At 40.0% G+C, this 19,602-nt stretch overlaps 1 protein-coding gene and 1 pseudogene across 3 annotated transcripts in view; both read right to left on the reverse strand.

Annotated features, from left to right (window-relative positions):
• Positions 1-8,000: 8,000 nt before the first annotated feature.
• RGS7BP (regulator of G protein signaling 7 binding protein) overlaps positions 8,001-19,602 on the reverse strand; it is a 126,649-nt gene continuing 115,047 nt past the window's right edge. For both annotated transcript variants that reach the window (XM_082457372.1, XM_082457373.1), the window contains exon 6: positions 8,001-8,102. In XM_082457372.1, coding sequence (XP_082313498.1) covers positions 8,011-8,102 — 92 coding nt within the window. In that variant the 3' untranslated portion in view covers positions 8,001-8,010. The remainder of the gene's footprint in view (positions 8,103-19,602) is intronic.
• Positions 8,012-19,126, reverse strand: LOC309658478 (protein enabled homolog pseudogene; annotated as a pseudogene). Its single transcript has one exon. The product of its transcript is annotated as a protein enabled homolog pseudogene (transcript).

Here is a 19,602-nt window from a genome sequence, read left to right on the forward strand (position 1 = left end):
ACAGAGTGTCTGATCCACCCCATGGGATCCTGTCAAGGAGTGGACCCCTTGCAGCAGCGAGTGCACCGTACTCAGGATGCACTATATTCCTTAACTCAAGGGTCACTACTTGGTTCTGAGTCACCAATACATAGAATATATGGGTCCAAAAATCAAGGGGTGAAAGTAGGAGTGGCCCCAGTGATCTACTGAGGAATTTGTGCTTCCTATCTGGGGGGTCTGCAATCTGTGTGTCTAGAGGGCCACAGAGCAGAGTCCCACTAAACTTTAAGCTACCACTGCTACCTGGTCACTTTAGGTTCCTCATGCCAGAAAACTATAAGACAAATAAAAGAGTTACTACACTGACAGAGGTTATTGGCCCTGATCATCGTGAGGAAGGAGGGCTGCTGCCACATAATGAGGGTGCAGAGGAATATGTTTGGCACTTAGGTGACTGGGTACCTCATGGTATGCTTATGGGTTTTTCAGGTTTCACTGTAAATGGGCAAATGCAGCAACCATACTCTACTGAAAGGCATGGTAAGCAGGGTATCAGACCCCTAGGAGGGAGGGTCTGGGTCGTAACACCAGGCAGCTCAGCAGTGCCAGACTAGGATGAAGGGAATCTAGAATGGGTAGTAGAGAAGAGAGAGGATGAGTATCGGCTATATATAGTCTTGGGACCAACTGCATAGCAGGGGCTGTGCTTTGTCTCTCTTTTTGTGTATGTGAGTTGCGATAACAGAGTCCAGAAGAAGCTATGCCTGGATGGAGTAGATCAATGTGAGAAGCAAGTGGATCTGAGCAGTGCTGGGGGTGACCTGTAGTAGATGCTGTGGTGCTGCCCATGTTTGTTTTACTCAACCACGGCATCCATTGCTCAGCTACTGTGAATGTTGGCTGCTAATGGCAGCAGGCACTTTTACACCTAGATTTGTTCATTCAGTACTACAATAGTTTTATTCTTTCATCTGGTTGTATGTAGCTGTAATGGAGTTCATTTATTTTTATTGCTGTATAGTATTATACAACTTACTTTTTCATTCTTTTGTTGATGAATTCTTTTGCTGAATTGTTTATGGGTTTTGCCTATTACAGGTAATGCCACTATGGATATTCTTTTAACTGTCTTTGAATACACACACATATATTTCTAAGTCTCCACCTAGGAGTGAAACTATTGGATCACAGGGTACATGTATGTTGTATGATAGCAGGTAATGTTAAACAGTTTTCTGTACATGCTTTGTGTTCTGTTAGGAGCTATTTCACAACTCTGTGGGTATGAAGATATTCTCCTATATTATCTTCTGGAAGCTTTATTGTATTACCTTTTACTTTTAGATCAACAATCAACTTGGAATGAGGCAAGGGTGAAGTTTAATTCTTTTTTGCAAATGGAAATCAATTGACCATTTGATTTAAAATCACTGTTTATTTCAAAGATTTCCCTTTGTCTGCTATTCTGCAACACAGTATCATGCAGTGTTTGATTCATTTGATTTTCCTCATAAAAGAGCTTTGATTCTAAGCAAGTAATTGGACAGTCATTTGGTTGAACCTTTTGTGATATTGATATATTGTTTCCATTTTACTCTCAGGAAACTGAGGCTTACAGAAGTTGACTAATTTAGTGAATAAGTTCTTCTATACAAAGATTCACATTATTAACGCCTTAAATGAGATAGAAGTTATTAATTAATTAGTTAAGCAGATAGCAGTATGAGATAGGTAATCTCTGCTAAGGCTCTTCTGTCATCTTTGTGTGGTGTCTGACTCTGGGTCCAAGACAGTTGTTTCAGCTCCCACCCTCATGTTCTCCTCGCAGCCTAGTGGGAAGGGAGGAAGAACCTGGAAACGCATGCCCCTTATTTTAGGGATGTTACCTGGAAACTGCGCAATTTCACTTATAAGCTATTGGCCAAAATTCAGTTATATTGCCACACCCACAACCAAGGGAGCCTGGGAAATGGAGTATTTACTTTAGGTGGCCAGTGTCTCCCTGAAATTTGGGATCTCTGTTACTAAAGGAAAAAAGGAGAGAGCAGATTTTGGAACTGCTAGCCATAGCTGTGTACTTTGTTGCAGCCCATCTGAGATTCAGACAAAAGTCTGTGTAACTCCAGACTATACTGCACAATCCCTGACAACTAGCTGGACTCAATAGTTTGCGTTTTGAAAAACTTCTTGGGATATATTCCTGTCAGAATTTAATTCCTAGATGTCTCTCCAGATGTGTGTACCATCTCCTTTTATTAGAAAATAAAATTATTTAACTCAATGTATTTTTTTTTTATGTCGTAACTATCAGGAAAACTGAGCGCAATTTAGAGACATATTGCTATTGTTAGTGAAAGTTTCCAAAGCCTGTTTTAATCCTTCCTCCACTGACTTCACTTTCACTTAATTCTTTCTTCCCTCCCTCTATCCCTCCCTTCTTTCTTTCCTTTCTTCTTCTTTCTTTCCTCTCCCCAGCCTCTCCTTTGTCTGTCTGTTTTGCATCTTCTCTCTTCAAAAGTTACGGTGCCCTGGTGTTTCCTCTCCATATCTCCACTGCCGTCATTTTGATGACAACAAATATGTCAAGGGGGTGGGGTGAGGGGGTGGGTAGGATCTGGGCAAATGGTGAATCACAATGTCTCTTTCACTTTTTCATTCTTTTTTTTTAAACTTTTATTATTAGTTTTTATTACACAAGTAATACATATTCATTGTAGAAAAATTAGAAAACACAGAAAAGCAAAAAGAAAAAATAATCACCCATAATCCCACTACCCATAAATAACTACTATTAACATTTTAGTGTATGTCCTTCTAGCTTTCTTATGCATATATATACATACATAGATATATTTATATATATTTTTCTTTTTTACAAATATTGTGTCATACTATACATACTGTTTTATAACATGTTTTTCATTTAATATATATTGTGAACATTGTTATTTATTCCCTGAAAAAAATTATACAGGTACTACATGCTCATTGTGGAAAAACCAGAAATTACAGATATGCAAAATATATATATATATAATTGCTCCAAATCTCACCTCCCAGAGATAAATGCTGTTAACATTTTAGCAAATATCTTTTCAGACTCTTTAATGCACACGTATATATGTATATTTTAAATATGGGATGATACTGTAGATATTCTTCTGTAGCTTTTTTCATTTAACAGTATAGTTCATTTCAATAAATATACATATGTTGCTTATTCTTAATTGGTGCACAGTATTCCACTGAAAGGATATACCATATTTAACCAACCGTATACTGTGGGCTTATTTACATTTTTTCCTCATTCTTCCAAATAAGCATTCTTTCTTGCATATTTTTTTGAATAATGAATGAATATATCTTAGCTCATTTTTTCTGCTCTTTTTAAGGAGAATTTCCCTACATTGGAATTACTTGGTAGAGGTGAAAACTATATTGCCAAATTATTTTCCAGAAAGTGGAATCAATTTACATACTTGTTGGCTCTGTAAGAGGATGTTCACTTCCAGACTTCCTTGCTGTCCCTGGAAACATTCATTCTTTATATTCTTGCCTTTCTGATACATGGAAAAGAGTATATCATAATAATTTGCATTTTTGATTACTAGTATGTTCAAATATTTTCATATTATTAGTGCATTATTCTAATTTATGGTACATCACCAGTTTGTGTGCTTGGCTCAATTTTCTACTGGAAAGTTTGATTCTTTTTGAGTCATAAAATGTCATTTATTCATGTATTCATTATCCACTCATTTCATAAATATGTTTTCAGTATTTGCTTTTGTGTTTAGCATTGTGCTGAGGATATAAGAATAAGCAAAATAGACATGGTTGCTGCCTTCTGGAACTTCCAGTTTCGTGGAGATAGACAATTCAACAAGCAATAATGAAAAAAGTGTAATAAGGAAAAGGAAAGAATAAAATGGGAACACTTGGCTGAGGAAGGAGCTGTAGATCATGGAAACTTCCCAAAGGTGGTGGAATTTAAGCTCTTGATATATCTTATTAGACATCTGTAGTCTTTGTTGTATATATTTAAAATTTGGCTTTCTCTTAATCTGGTTTGTTTGTTTGTTTGTTTGTTTTACTCTATAGGAGTTTTGTGTTTTTAATTGGTCAAATCCACCCATCTTTTCCTTTGGGGTTTCTTCCCTTGCTATCATGCTTAGAAAGGCTTTTTCACCCCCACACACTAAAATTACATATATATTCATCAACACTGCCAGTTTATTTATGTGCTTTAATATTTAATTTAAATACTTCACATAGAATTTATTTTGATGACAGTTATGAGGTATAGATCTAATATATCCCTCAACAGATGACTAACCATTTATCCCAATATAACTTAATAATCCAACTTTTTCTCACAGATTTGAAATGTCATCTTTTTAATGTCCTCAATTCTTCTATGTTCTTGGGTTTATTTCTGGACTTTATATTTAATATTAGTGGTTTATCCTGGACCGTTTTTCATCCTTTCTATAGTAACCTGCAAGTTGAGCGTTTTGTATTTGGTGATGTTCTAGAACACAAAGAAATGGTAGACATTGCTAAGGTATGTGTGTGGGTAGGTGGGAAGTTATTATGGATGGATATCTTTGATTCTTTCGATTTTGAGACTTCCAGAGTCTGAAATTCCACATGGGAACATTGTTAATCTGGCCCATTTGTTGGCTGTCTATATAATTTTAGCTTCCAGTAGGTGGCAGTACTGCCAAACAGTAAGTATCCAAACTTGCAGGAGCACCGAGGAACAAAATGATCTGGCAGGATTTTAGAATTCCCCCAAGAGCTTTCATTAGAGGAGGCATCAGGGCTGTGCTACTTTTAAGGTCATCTTTGTACCCTTGAACAATGGCACAATCAGAAGTGTGTGCTGAATCTGTTCCTAGACGTGTGCAAAACATTAGTGGATGGATTTTTTTAAAGCGGCACCTTGGCCTTGTGGGCATTTCTTCATATGCCTCATCCAAAAGTGCCTTTGGGCCCAGCCAATGACTGATTTAAAGCCTGGAAATGTGGTTTTAAACAATGTGATTGTGGCGGGAGTCAGGTGATTTTTATTTTCTTTATACTTGGTGGTGTTTTTCAGATTTTCCACAAAGAACATGTATTGTCTCTGTAATCTGAAAAAAAAAAAAAAAAAGATCAACACAGGATATGAAAAATATGGTGGTAAAATGGGTGATTGTGTGCCAGAAAAAACTTTACATTCTTTTTTGTTTCAAGAATATGCGTACATGCAACAAAATGAGTTCAATGGGCTCTCTTTATCCCTAGAGATCAGCTCAGTGTTATTGCTAATCTGAAAGAAAATTACCAGCAGGAAGCTGAGACAGTTATCTCATGGAACTACACCTGAGAAAGTCCTTTGGTAGGTGACAGGGGAGTAGGGTCAGCTCCTAACAAGATGCATTGGCATACCTAATGGGAGATGGTGAATTACCCATTGCAGCTCTGAGCCAGGGTAGGTTATTGGGACTTTGAGTGCTAAATGTAATTTTAGGACTTGCTATAGTGAAAGAAGATCTATAAATCTTGGAGTATGTCCACGGGAACTACAAAATTGATCCAAGGCCGGGAAACAGGCACTATGAATAAAAGATAAGGTGGCTGAATTTATTTACCTTAGATATGGAAAGCCTAGCTAGGGAATTAGACAAATCCCCATCTCCATGAATAGCTACTATAGCCCTCCCCAGACATGGAGGTGAGACCTGAATTTATTAACAGTCTTCAGTTGTACAAAGGACAATTGCACGGAAGGTGTTACTTTCACACTGAGGCTAAGGCAAGAGTGAGCACAAATTAACCAAGCAGACGTGATTTAGGTCACGCATTTAGAAGAAGGTGCTGAACACCAAGGCTGGGCTTATCTGTTAATAACTCTGCATGTATTTTTTTTAGTAGGAACTAGATTGAAGCTAAGGGTTCAGTATAGTGGAAGGTGGGAGAGGGCAGAGATGGGAGCTGAGAGCGTGCCAGATTGGGCTCCTTCATAATTTCTAAAACAATGGACCTGAAGTGAATTAAACTTCATGGGATGAAAATGAACGGCATTCAGGAAAGGATATTAAACTTGAATCAAACCTGATTTATGAAAATCAGGGTTTGAGGACCAGGTAAATTTGGGAGTGGTTACCTGCTTTGCAAAGGAGCAGTCACCATAGGAGTTTTTAAATAGCATATTCCCACACTGTACTACAAGTATTTGATTTAGAAAATTGTGATTTTTCTTGTATAACTTTCAAGGGTACGTCTTGATATGAAGCTAGTCATACCTATAGCCATGCATCAATTGCCAACTCACTGGAATACATCTCTGGACTCCAAGAATAAGGCCAACAACCAGCTGGTGTGATCTAAATAGAGGTATGCATCGCCTTTTGAGAACTCTTCCAACTCTTTAATCCTTTCACTTTCAATCAAAAAAACTAGAAGACAATTTCAAGGATAATTTCCACAACATCAGATATTAGGTTGAACTATATGAAGCTGCTATTTTTTAGGTCAAAAACAGTCAAATATCAGCAATTTCATATAATTCAACCTAATATGATAATTATTCCAGTAGTTTGTCTGTACCTCTCTTGCCCTTCACTAAAGCTAAAAGCTTGAGTATATTTACTTTTCAGGTCAAAATACTGGTGGACTTATAAATGCCTGTGCACATAAATACTGAGAAATTATTGGGTTGGGATTAAAGATGCATCTTGGATAAACCATGTATATAGCTCATCCTTTTATTGTGCTGGTCTCTGGTGCCTCTTATCTGACTTTAGGAATTTCAGACTATGGAAAACAAGAAAAGAAGTCCAAAGGCTTGATCTTTCAACCCATGGGAAATTCTGTCTGGGACATGGGCCAAAGGAAGAACAAGGGAAAATATAGCAAAATCTGTATCATGTTACAAGTTTAGTGGAGGAAGAGCACAGCAGAGCTGTGAGCAGAAAAACAAAGTGTGTGGCTTCCTCCTTTCTAAAATAGAGTATTGCTTAATGTGTCCTGCTTTTAAGATTCCAAGCATAAGACAAGACACCAAGTACACGTTGGAAAAGTCCTATCTGCATAGTCATCTAAAATGAGACAAGCTTAGCTTAACTAAAAACATTTTATTAACAATGTAAAATGTTAAGTATTTTTACGATCTGAGCTAATTCCAGCATGCCCTATAAGATTTAACACTATGCTGATGTGCAGACATCATGCTTCAGATTTCAATTAGAACAAAATATGATAATACTCAATTTTACATTTGAGGGTATATGTTACTACACCATTTCCTAACTGGATTACTTCATTCTCCAAGAAGCTGAAAAAGACACCATTGGATCGAAAGGAAATTAGTTGCCCATATGCATTGTAGGCAGTTATTAGGATTATTGTGTATTTACAAAATTTAAATACTTTTCATATATGGTTTTTGTTGCATTATAAATTAAGATATTTTTACGTTGAAGCTCTTAGATTCTGACAGAGTGGAAGACTAAACGTAAATGAGTGCAGAGAAAGCAATAGGTTGAGGTGGTATACGTTTGATTATAATATTATTCCTAATATTGGTTGGATTTTGAACAGTTTTGCAGTTTTAAATAGATTTCTATATTTAAAGACTCTCATATGTGATCATTTGTTGACATGAGATCAGCAAGAGCTATAGATATACTATTATACATGAAATAATTTTTCTCTGTGTAATACTTAAAAAACCTTTAAATAATTTAAAAATCATAATTCTTGCATCTGTCATGGTGTGGTTTGGAGCAGACATGCACAATGTCAGCTTTAAAAATCCTTTTAAAAACAGCCTGCTTTTCGAATCTGTCTTTTTTTTTTTTCTTGACAGCAGCTGCTTTCAAATGTAAAATCATTTCAAAGGGCAGCGGGAGGTGGATAAAAGTAATAAGGAAGCATAGAAAACATAGTCAAAAACCAATAACTGTGGTTCAGCTGTCTGGAGGTCCTCGGGTTCAGTGATATTTTCAGGTCTTCCTAGTGGTGGTTTCCAGGAGGAATCACCTAGCTTGAGACGAGACAGCACAGCCCAAAGAACCTTCTCTTCCGTCTTCTAACCAGGGGGTAGGGAGTTAGATTTAGAAGGCTGCTGTCATCTGTGATGGGATAGAATGTACATATGAGTGAGGTACAGACAAAACAACGTGTTTTTTTATGAATTGGCCTTAAAAATCCACCATCCTTCGAATCCAACTTTCTCAGCCTCGGCACCATTGACATTTTGGACCAGATCATTCTTTATTGTTGGGGGCTGTCCTGAGCATTGTAGGATGTTTAGCAGCGTCCCTGGCCTCTACTCACTAGATGCCAGTAGCACTCCCCTACCAGCTGTGACAACCGAAAATGTCCCCAGATATGGCCAAATGTTCCTGGGGTGGCGGTGAGGGTGAAGCAAAGAGCCCACAGTTGAGAACCACTGCTTAGAGTTAAATCTAAACTGCTTAGAGGCAGTTTTTCACTTGGGAGATGTATACTTCTTTGAAAAAGCCCATGCTTTGGAGTAAAGCTGGCTTCTTTCCTACACTTTACCACTTACTAGTCCTGTGACTTTGAAAGTGTCACTTAAGCTCGTTAGGCTTCATTTTCTCCATGTGTAAAATAAGGCTCAGTAATACTTACCCTAGGTGAGAATTAAATGAAATAATCTATTAAAACCATTGAGCTTGGGTGAGGACATTGGTGCCTAGCATGGAGGAAACGCTCAGTAAATATAGCTATTATTAACTATTTTCCTTTACATAGGACCTTGTCTTACCTCCATTCACCTACTTTATGCCTCGGGAAGAAGCTTCAGCTATTTCTCGTTGAGTCTTTCCCTAGCACTTTCTATAGATATCTGCACACAAGGGCATTCAGAGAAGATTGTCAGCTGTTGAATTCACAAGTGGTGGTTTGAAAATTTTAATATGATGACAAGTAGAGAAAGAAATAAACCAGTAAACCAAATACAGTTTAATGAGCTGGGTTTTTGGGAAATAGTGCAGTTCGACAGAGACTGTGGGTAGAAACAGCCTGTTGGAGCGGAACTGGCCAATGTGGGTTGCAGAGGCTGGAGAAGGACCACAGGGAAATAATCTGGAAATTGCTAGCTGGGGCAGCGCTAAGATATGGTCAGAATGGAACTAGGGGCAACAAAATGGCTGGTTGGCTGGCAACTCTTATATACCTAAGCTTTGCCGGGATTAGTTGCACTGCCCTCCCAGAGCAGAGCTAAAATGTTCCCTCCTTTCCCCATCCTAATGTTGAAGATGCAGGACCTTGAAAAAGAGCCCAGAATCAGGAGTCAGATGAAGTGATTGATATAGTGAAGAATTGTGCCCCACTTCAATAAAACTGGCTTGTAGATGAGGGTTGGTTTTCTTGATTACTGAGAGCCTAGACGCTCAGGAAACTATCAGGAACAAATGAGTCCTGGCTTTCTGGTCCTCTTACATAAATTGTCATCCAAGTGCCCTGGCTTTCCCTCCCCATCCCCCAAGGCTCCCATGTGTCATATTTATTTGTAAATTAGCATCACCCACTGAGTTGACAGTGTTCCTTGGAATGCTGCACTATGTTACACACGTAGATGAAACTAGAGTAGCAAGTCAGAGCCAGGGAAGAAAACAGGTGCCCCAGCTGGGCACATCAGATTAATCAAACACAGCCTCCCCCTCCAGGCTCCCCAGATTAAAATCCTCTCTTAATACTCACACTCTGCTTATGTGGAGAAAAACAGGACTCTGTCTTTTTCACAGTGAAAAATAATTCACTATAATCTGGATGTCAACATTTTGAGGCAAAAAAATAGGACATCTCTCTTTTACAGTTAAACTTGCCCCAAATAGTTAAGATGCTGAAAGCAATGTCAAATCCTATATATAAGCCTGATTTCTCAGAAGAATAACTGAGATGAATCATAATATATTTGGAGCAGATAGAAATGATAACCATACTCTCTCATCATTTTTAGGACTCTTACTTCTTTAACCACCAAATGACCAGTGAACTTAACCTAATTGGATATGGCCAAGATACAGCAGACCCTGAACGGTAAAGAATTTTATTTTTTGGTATCTCTTTGAATACTGACTATACTTCCCAAAACTCAGGTTCAACTGGAAGTTAATGCTTCCTTGGAACAGAATCACCAAAACTATGAAGATACTAATAGGAAAGAAAAATCTTATTTCTATTTCTATGAGACTTGGAGATCTATTTCCTGAATTCCCATTTATTTCCTGAATTCCCTATATGCTTGCCTTTCTTCAGTCATTTAAGAGACTTGGAAGTGACCTCACTGGTATTTATATATTATACAATAAAATGCAATTCTGATGTGTATCGTTCCCACTACATGAGGAAATGTCTACATACGTTGGTATGTTGTATTTACAAAGAAAGTGTGCACGTGTGTGCTGTGGTGGTATATTTGCTCCCATTCTCTATTTTTCAGATATTAAAAGCACACAGGTATTATGAGATTTGTATCAAGACTGACCCTTGTATCTGTGCATTCATTACAGTGAATCAAAAAACCTTTGTGCTATTGAAATTCTCCTCATTCAGTCTTCTTTTCATATATATATATATATATATATATATATATATATATAAAACATTCACGTGAGTGCTATATACACACATGCACACACACATACGTATATAGCATTCATAAGTGAATAGGAAGTGTTAGGATTGATGAGAAAGTGCTCAGATGTTAAGCGAAGGACAGACTGCCTATTAAGGACGACTGCTGGTTTGGGGCACCTTAGTTGAGCATTTGTGACACCTTTGCCTAGCCTGGAGCTTGTCTGATAATCACCTAGGGCTGAGGTGACACAAAAGCTCAAAAATTCTTGGCAGAAATTCAGAGCAGCTTTCTACACTCTAGGAGGCTGACACCTGCAGTAAATGCTGAAATTCACTGAGCAGTAAGTCTGCCTGGAATGGCTTGAAGTCAATTCAAAGCTAAGGAAAGATGTCTTCCCACATACTGAAATCCTGTCTCTGAAGTGAGGGGCTGTCAACAGAATGTGAGCAAAATGGGATGTTTCCCCACTCATTCTAAACTTTCTGCGCTAATCCATCTGAACTTGCTGGGAAATCTTTGATTTTTATTGGAAATGTTTGAGACTTTTATGGTATCTTTTCTCCAAAGTGCATACCCTCAGAGAACTGTAACTTAGGAGAGTTTTAAATGTGAAAATAAAAAGTGAGAAAGGGAAGAGGAGGCAGGAAAGCATAGCAGAAAGTGAAAGAAAAGGAGAGTAGGGTATTCAGCCATCAGTAAATTCAAACCCCAGTCATTTAATGTTTAATTCTTGGATGTTTAATGTTTAATCCCTACTAAAGCCAGGGATGCTGGAGTCCCCCAAGGTACAGTAATACCATTTCTCTATCGCTCAAATTTCTTTTGCCAATAAAAGATTTTTTACATAAATGATATGTTAAGAAACAGAAGGACATGAACATGAGAAGTTTTCAAATAATAAACTGAGTGTTTGAGTTTAAAGCTATGTTCTCTAAGTCAAGAGGAGTGTTTATAATGGAACTGCAGTTGCACATTTCTAATCTGTTAAAAAAGGAGAACTTCAGCTAATCCCAGGGTTCCCAAACATAAAATGCATCAGCTTCATCTGAGGGCTTATTAAAGCACAGATTGCTGGCCCTACCTCCAGAATTTCTGAATCAGTAGGTCTGGGGTGGGCCAGGCAATCTGCATTTCTTACAAGTTCCTGGACCTGATGACACGGCTGGTCCTGAGACCACACTTTGAGAACCACTGAATTAATCAAAGCTCTCTGAAGTGCAGGGCTCTGTGTCAGGTGCTGGGGGTAATACGAGATGGGTCCAAAGAGAAAGGTGAACCTTGGCCTCAGGGATCTTTGAGTAACTAGGAGCCTTCATGAGAAATGCCATTACAGAGATACAAATACAATGCTTTGAGAATTCCCAGAGGGGGAAATTACTCCCATCTGTAAAGAAGACATTTGTGGAAAATTCCTGGGGCCTTGGTGTTCATGCTGGGTTACAAGGTATGGGGAGAACTTGGACATTTGGTGAAGTAGGGGGGCAGGCGTTCGGGATGGAGAAAGCAGTGTCAAAGGAGGAGGTCAGGGCAGGTCAAAGACAGGGAGGTCAAAGGCAGCCTGAATTTGGGTCCAAGTAAATGGTCCAGTCTGGCTGGAATGAAAGGCATATGAAGGAGGGGATGGTCTAAAATAGAACTACTTAGAATTCCCTAAATAAGACCATTCCTTCCCTTGCCTCCCTGCCTTTACACACACCATCTCTTTTTTCAGAAAAGTCTTTTCAGACTGCTCCGTGCTCCTACCTTCCTTCATGCTTCCAAACAATTGCTATAGCCCTTGGTACATTGTCTGCTTCCAACCCTGTTTAGCCACCATTCTATGAGCAACTCTTTATGAAAGACTTAATAAATTTACCCTTTCTGCCCAGCTCTTCAGCTCCCACTTACTCCTCAACCCTCCTTAATTAGGCTTCCGGGCCCCCAATTCCAAGTAAGCTACTTTGGCCAACCTCACCAGTGACTCCCTTGTTGCTAAATCCTATGGACACTTTCAGTTCTTATCTAGCTGAACTACCCCACACTATCAGCCATTCCTTCCGTGCAACTTTCTTATTATACTATGTTGAGTTTCTTCTCAGTTTGTTTGTAAACTGCTCTTCTTTCCCCTCAAGCCTTACATTTTGGTATTTCAGGGCTCTTCTCTATGTACTCTCCATGGGTGGTCTCAACCATTTTTAGGGCTTCGATTACCACTACGCTGCTGGTGTTTACATCTGTATTTCCTGTCCTTCTAGCTCGCATGTCTCACCTCAGCATAAGACGTGCACATCCATCACAACCACTGGGCATTGCTCTTGGAGTCCCCCCACATCCAGAACTTCAACTGTCCTGTCCTCTACCTCTACTGGTACCGCTCTGTTCTAATTTAGTGATTGACACCATCATTCACTCTGCTTTCCAAGTCTGAACCCAGGTTTCATCCTTGATTCTGCCTTGGCCTTATGTACATCAGCCAACTGGTCATATCCTCTTCTCCAAGCCCCGGTCTTTAGGTCAGATTGTAAGCATTTCTCACCTGTCTTATTGTACTTGCCTACTAACTGAATCCCTCCAGTGACCTCAGGATAAAGTCCAAACCTCTTAACGTGAATTAGAGGGGCCTCCCCCAACCTCTCTAGTCTCTCTCTCTCTTTTCTTTTTACATATACTGCAATTTTATTTCAATCGCACAAACGAAGTTAGCATGTAGGAAATTTAAATGAACAGTACGGCAAAAATAGCAGAGAACAAAAAACTCTAATAAGGAAGTACACCTAAAGCATGAGAATTCAACATTCATTAGTGTTTCATCTTCAGTTTTGATTGACACCTGATGCTTGCAAAATTTTGAAACAAACTTTGAGATCATGGTGACTATTCTGAAGAGATTTCAGCACCAGCACTAAGATTTGTACATTCAGTTGGTTTGCAATTGACTTGTTAGCCATTTACATAGTGTATAGTACAGATTTGTCACAGGTCAGATCACAGTGTTGAAGGAAAGAAGTACCTTCCCGTAATTAGAAAGGATCCCCTAAACTGCACTCAGCTTAAGACATCCGATGTACAAGAGCATGAAAACCATCATAATATTGTGCCTCCAAGGAACATAGTTTTGATAAGGAAAATAACCTAAGCTTCTGTTTCCCATTTTAATTACTGAAATCTCTAACAATGACAAAACTGTCACATAGGACAGTAAATGTATACAGTAATTCAATCAAACTTCTTGGAAAGAACACATTTAGCAATCTGGGATAATGCAGAACGACAGGAAATAAAACGTGATTCAACACTGGTTCTTTCTGTCATTTTACACAGACGTCATGTTAATATTAGACCAAGGCACAAAACATTTAGTGCATAAACCACTTTCTTTTTTAAGATCTAGCATTTTTACTACAGTCTTTTATCTTACTTTGGACCACTTGTACCCAGTACTCTATCCTACTATAGACTGTTTAACTTAATCAACAAAATCAAAAGTGATTTCTGAGCAGATTTATGGGGGACATAAACATTTGTATCATCAAAGTGTTTGCATAACCAAAAGTACAATAATAAAGATGAAAATGCCACCTATTTCTTTTAAAAAGTAGTACTTCATAAGCTCGCTGCATCTTTAATGTCTTCACTATTGGATGACAATGAATAGTTGATAGAAAAAAAGAACTGTATACTTGAATTATGATAGCTCATCCATCACAGATCTAAAAATGAAGTTTCTACAGAAACAGAACTATTTTAACAAGGGAAGAAAATTCCCTCATTCAAACCTCTTTGAAGTGGTAATGGCTGCAAACTTGCAGCACTTAGAAAACTATGCTATCAACAAGTTCTGTCTTTAAGAACTTAGATTAAGAAATCTAGATAGCAGATGAAAGTGGATTATTTCTTCAAAATTTTAGTAAAACTACTGATAATCAAAAGTTTCAAAGCAAATATGGCACATAATAACTCAAGCATAAATCAAGATGGAGAGCCTGGAGAATTTTGATTTCCTAAAATTTCAAAAAATTCTATCATTGCAACATACAGGATTTCTCCCCTATTTTAATCTTAGAAGTTTCAAAGAAAAGGGAGTGGATAACATACACACACGTGAGTGCCCACACAAACACGCACGCACGCATGTACACACGGTGATAAGTAGAGTATCTAGTTCCTTCTTCCCACCACCTAAATCTCACTTTATTTATTAAAAGAAAATTATGCAGGACCCCCCTCACTGTTTTCCCTTTATCTAATGATTTCTGTGACCTTAATTGCTGCCATCACTGTTACTTTTCTAGTATTTCAACATAAGAGTCAAAAGCAGCTTTGTAGTCAGGAATGTGTACCTGAACACCTGTATAACTGCAGGGCGCCAAGGTAATAACTGCCAAATTCAGGGATGGAACTTTTGAGTTCCACAGTAAGATGTAATTCATGTGAAGCTCAGAATCATGTTTCAGACCATTGAACTTACTCAAGTTAAAATACAAATAGCTGAAGACATGATGTAAAAGATTAAGTACTTGATGCTGTTAACATATTTACCAATTAAAGTCACAAAATATTCCATATTATTATTCATGCAGATAACTGAGAACGAAGATAGTGCAGAAATTAACTTTAAATAAAAAATTATTCCTTCCCTTCCTTCCACTCCCCTATACTCTACAAAATGTTTTCCCTGGGACTAGGCCTTGAAAAGGCCACTACATATTAGTTTGACATGCATTACTGTCTGCAATTTAAAAAAGCTAGTTTTGTGGTGGTTTTTAAATTTTATAATTTATAATTACATTATAAAAATGTCCACATGCATAAATCTAAAAAAGGTTGAAAACCTACAGTGAATCTACAATATATTGTTTTACATTTGACCACTGGTTTGTGTTATGTAGGAGTCACAGATTTGGTAAAGCATTGTAACAATTTAGGAAGGCATCTAAATCTTTAAATTATGGACAAATTTTATGTTTGAATCTACAAAACTGCATGAAGGCTAAACTCGAGAGACTTCCTATCATTCTAAAATTCCTCACTCTGAACAAATCATTTTTAGGACACTTTCTTATAAATATCACCCTTTGAAAGCACATACAATTCTGTTTGTTCCACATTTTATGATCTTAACCTACATAGGGCTGAACTCAATTATTCATGGAATATCAAATATGATAGGAAGACAAACCTGAGAGAAACATTTACAATACAATAGCATAACTTGCTAAATTCCTCATCACCATTCTCTGAAAAAAAACTTCTCAAGCCTTTCTCCTCTTTATTTTAGCAATGGATTCTGGAAAATGTGCGATTTTCTCTTGACATGAAAATATTTCAATGCATGGTGATCTTGCCTGATAGATTCAGTATTTTCTGCATAACTGATGCAGGAACTCCTATACGACTCTCTTCCATCCTGTTGTAAAGGTCAGAAAAAAGCAGCAAACTGGGAGGGAAACAGCTTATCACCAGGGTAGTAATGTCTGAAGGCTTTCAAAGTATGTTGTTTTTTCCCTGCTTTGTCTCCGTTTTCTTCTTACAGCTCACAAAATGTAAGGGTTTTGTTGTTGTTACTACAGTTGTTCTTTGTAGGTTTTTTTTCCCTTTCTCCAGATTAAAGTCCTATCTCTCCTTAGTTTGATTCTCTATGTAGTATTTGACTTGCTCAGTTCCTGCCTGACTGCATCAATGAGCTCTGCTTTTAGCTTAGTTAATTCTTTTCTCATTTCAACTAAAACGTCCTGCTTCAGCCTGTCATAGTACAGTCCCTCTGTCTGGACTCCGTTGGCACTGGGCTGTGACGAGGGCGCAGATTTTGGTCTGTGTAATGAATCATAGGACGTGTTGTCAAAAACAATCTGATTTTTCCTTGGGGAATCCCATCTGGAAATAACAGGTGACTTGCTGCCATTCATTGTATTTGTTCTTTCCCAAGGTTTTCTTGTCGGTTCAGGTGTACTTGTTGAAGAGGCCTTAGAAGTTACAGGCTCTGAATCTTCATTTTTGTCCTCTTTTTGTTCTGTTTCTGTTGTTGATCCCTTTTCAGCAATTCTTCTCCTCCTGGCCAGCAGGGCACTCATTTCTTCCACTAAACCACTACCCCCTAACGGAAGGGATCCATTTCCACGACCCGTATCTGTTTTAGATGAGGCCGAATTCACACCAGTGGTGTTCCCTCCGCTTGGGAAGGAGGCATCCTCCATCCGTGACACTCTCCTAAGTTTTGCTCCAGCAACTGCAGCTGCAGGTCCAGTTAAAGGGCGATTGTCTTCAGACATGGATCCCGAAAAAAATCCAGATGCCGGGAGGGGAGGAGCAGGAAGTGGGGGGGGAGGAGGGGGTACCTGATTAGGAAGAGGTGGTGGAGGAGGCGGAGGCGGGGGCCCTGAGGACGGAAGCGGAGGGGGTGGAGGGGATCCTGGGGGAGGAGGGAGCGCGGCTGATGCCTGGGCAGGACCTGGTGGGAGTGGAGGAGGGGGTGGAGGTGTAGGTGGTCCCAAGACAATGCCCTGTTGGGTTGGAGTCTCGGGCCGGCTGAGAGGCTGCCTGCGAGCCTGGCTTAGAAGCAGAGGTGTCTCCCAGCACAGAGTTTAGAGGAGTCTCCACAGAGGCAGGGGCAGCGGCATTTGCCATTCTTCGCTCTCGCTCCCATTCCAGCTGCGCCCTTTCTAGCTGCCCTTGCCGCTCTCTTTCTGGCCTTTCCCGGTCCAGTCTCTCCAGCCTCTCCCGCTCTTGTCTCTCCTGCTGCAGACGATCCTGACGTTCCCTTTCTTGTCTCTCTCTCTCCAGCTGCTCCTGTTCTAGTCAGTCGCTCCCGCTCCAGCCTTTTCCTTTCTAACCTCTCCCTCTCCAATCTCTCCCTTTCCTTCCTTTCTCTCTCCAGCCTTTCCCGCTCCAGCTCCTTTTGTCATTGCTGTTCTTGTAGTTGCCTTCTTTGAATTTCCAATTCTTCTTGTGATGGGCCATTCTGAACTTCAGCAGGTAGTTGTGAATTTTGTCTAGGCAATGTTGGCCTTGTTTCCTGTGAATGCAACACTTCTAAGGCGTGCGTCATGGCACTTGCGAAGACGCTGGCATCTTCTCTGCTGCCAAAGTTGAGACCATACACCTGTCTAGCATCCCACCATTGGTGGAAGGTCTGTGTAGCTTGATTGTACTTCAACCCTTTAGGAATGGCACAATATATCATGACCTGCTGGTCCTGAATCTTCCCGCCCACCACTCTGAATGTGTTGTTGCCTGTATGATGATATAGATGAACTCTGATGAACCCCGTTGAACCACCAGCTGGCACCCACTTTTTATTGGCATCATCATAAACCATCACAGCAGCTCTTGCCTGACAGATACTCTGTTCACTTATTATTTTAAATGTATCCTGCCACTCCCTTCTGGTTTGCAGAGTTTCTGCTGAAAAATCAGCTGATAACCTTATGGGAATTCCCTTGTATGTTATTTGTCGCTTTTCTCTTGCTGCTTTTAATATTTTCTCTTTACCTTTAATTTTTGTCGTTTTGATTGCAATGTGTCGTGGCATATTCCTCTGTGGGTTTATCCTGTATGGAACTCTCCATGCTTCGTGGACTTGGATGATTGTTTCCTTTCCCAGGTTAGGGAAGTTTCCAGCTATTATCTCTTCAAATATGTTCTCAGGCCCTTTCTCTCTCTCTTCTCCTTCTGGGACCCCTATAATGCGAATGTTAGTGTGCTTAATGTTGTTCCAGAGGTCTCTTACACTGTCCTCATTTCGTTTCATTCTTTTTTCTTTTTTCTGCTCCACAGTAGTGATTTCCCCTACTCTGTCTTCCAGCTCACTGATCCATTCTGCTTCATTTACTCTACTATTGATTCCTTCCAGTGTGTTTTTCACGTCAGTTATTGTATTGTTCAACTCTGTTTGGTTGTTCTTTATATTTTCTAACTCTTTGTTAAAAAATCCTTCTGACTTATCCATTTGTCTCCCAAGTTCTTGGATCACCTTTACAATCGTTACTCTGAACTCTTTCTTGGGTAGATTGCCTGTCTCCACATCACTTAATTCTTCTGGAGTTTTATCTTGTTCCTTCATCTAAAACACATTCCTCTGCCACCTCATTTTGGGTTAATTACGTTTCTCAACTTTGGAGAAGTAGCCTTCTGTAGGAGACGTCCTATGGGTCCCAGCAGTGCACTCACCCAAGGGCCAGGGGCCAGCGGTCCCAGGGTAGTGTCTGGCCTGTGTTTGCAGACTGCAGTCTACTGGATCGCAGTTTTCTTCCTTCTGATTTCTGCCCCCTGGTGGGTGAGGCTGGTCTAGAAGCTTGTGTAGGCTTCCTGGCAGGAAGCGCTGATGCCTGCCCACTGGTGGGTGGAGCTGGGTCCTGGCCCTCTGGTGGGCAGGCTGTGTGATCAAGAAGTCTTTAGGCAACCTGTCTGCTTATGCATGGGGCTGTGGGGCTGTACTCCCACCCGTTAGTTGTTTGGCCTGAGGCATCCGGCACTGAAGCCTACAGGCTGTTGGGTGGGGCCAGGTCTTGGTACTAAAGACCCAAGCAAGATGTCTGCCTCAAGGAGAGTTCATGCCGATGAATAATCCCCAATATATCTGCCACCAGCTTTTATGGCCCCAGCATGAGCCACAGCCACCCCCTCCCCCCCCACCTCCCCAGGAGACCCTCCAAGACCAGCAGGTAGGTCTGGCCCAGGCTTCTATGAGGCTACTGCTTTTGCCCTTGGTCCTGGTGCACGTGAGATTTTGTGCAATTCCTTTAAGAGTTAAGTCTCTCTGGGCTTCCCTGGTGGTGCAGTGGTTGAGAATCTGCCTGCCAATGCAGGAGACACGGGTTCGAGCCTTGGTCTGGGAAGATCCCACATGCCGCGGAGCAACTGAGCCCGTGAGCCACAACTACTGAGCCTGCGCATCTGGAGCCTGTGCTCAGCAACAGGAGAGGCTGCGACAGTGAGAGGCCCACGCACCGCAATGAAGAGTGGCCCCCGCTCGTCGCAACTAGAGAAAGCCCTTGCACAGAAACGAAGACCCAACACAGCCAAAAATAAATATAAATAAATAAATA

This window comes from Balaenoptera physalus (genome assembly GCF_965194825.1).
Source record: "Balaenoptera physalus genome assembly, chromosome: 3".
NCBI lineage: Eukaryota > Metazoa > Chordata > Mammalia > Artiodactyla > Balaenopteridae > Balaenoptera > Balaenoptera physalus.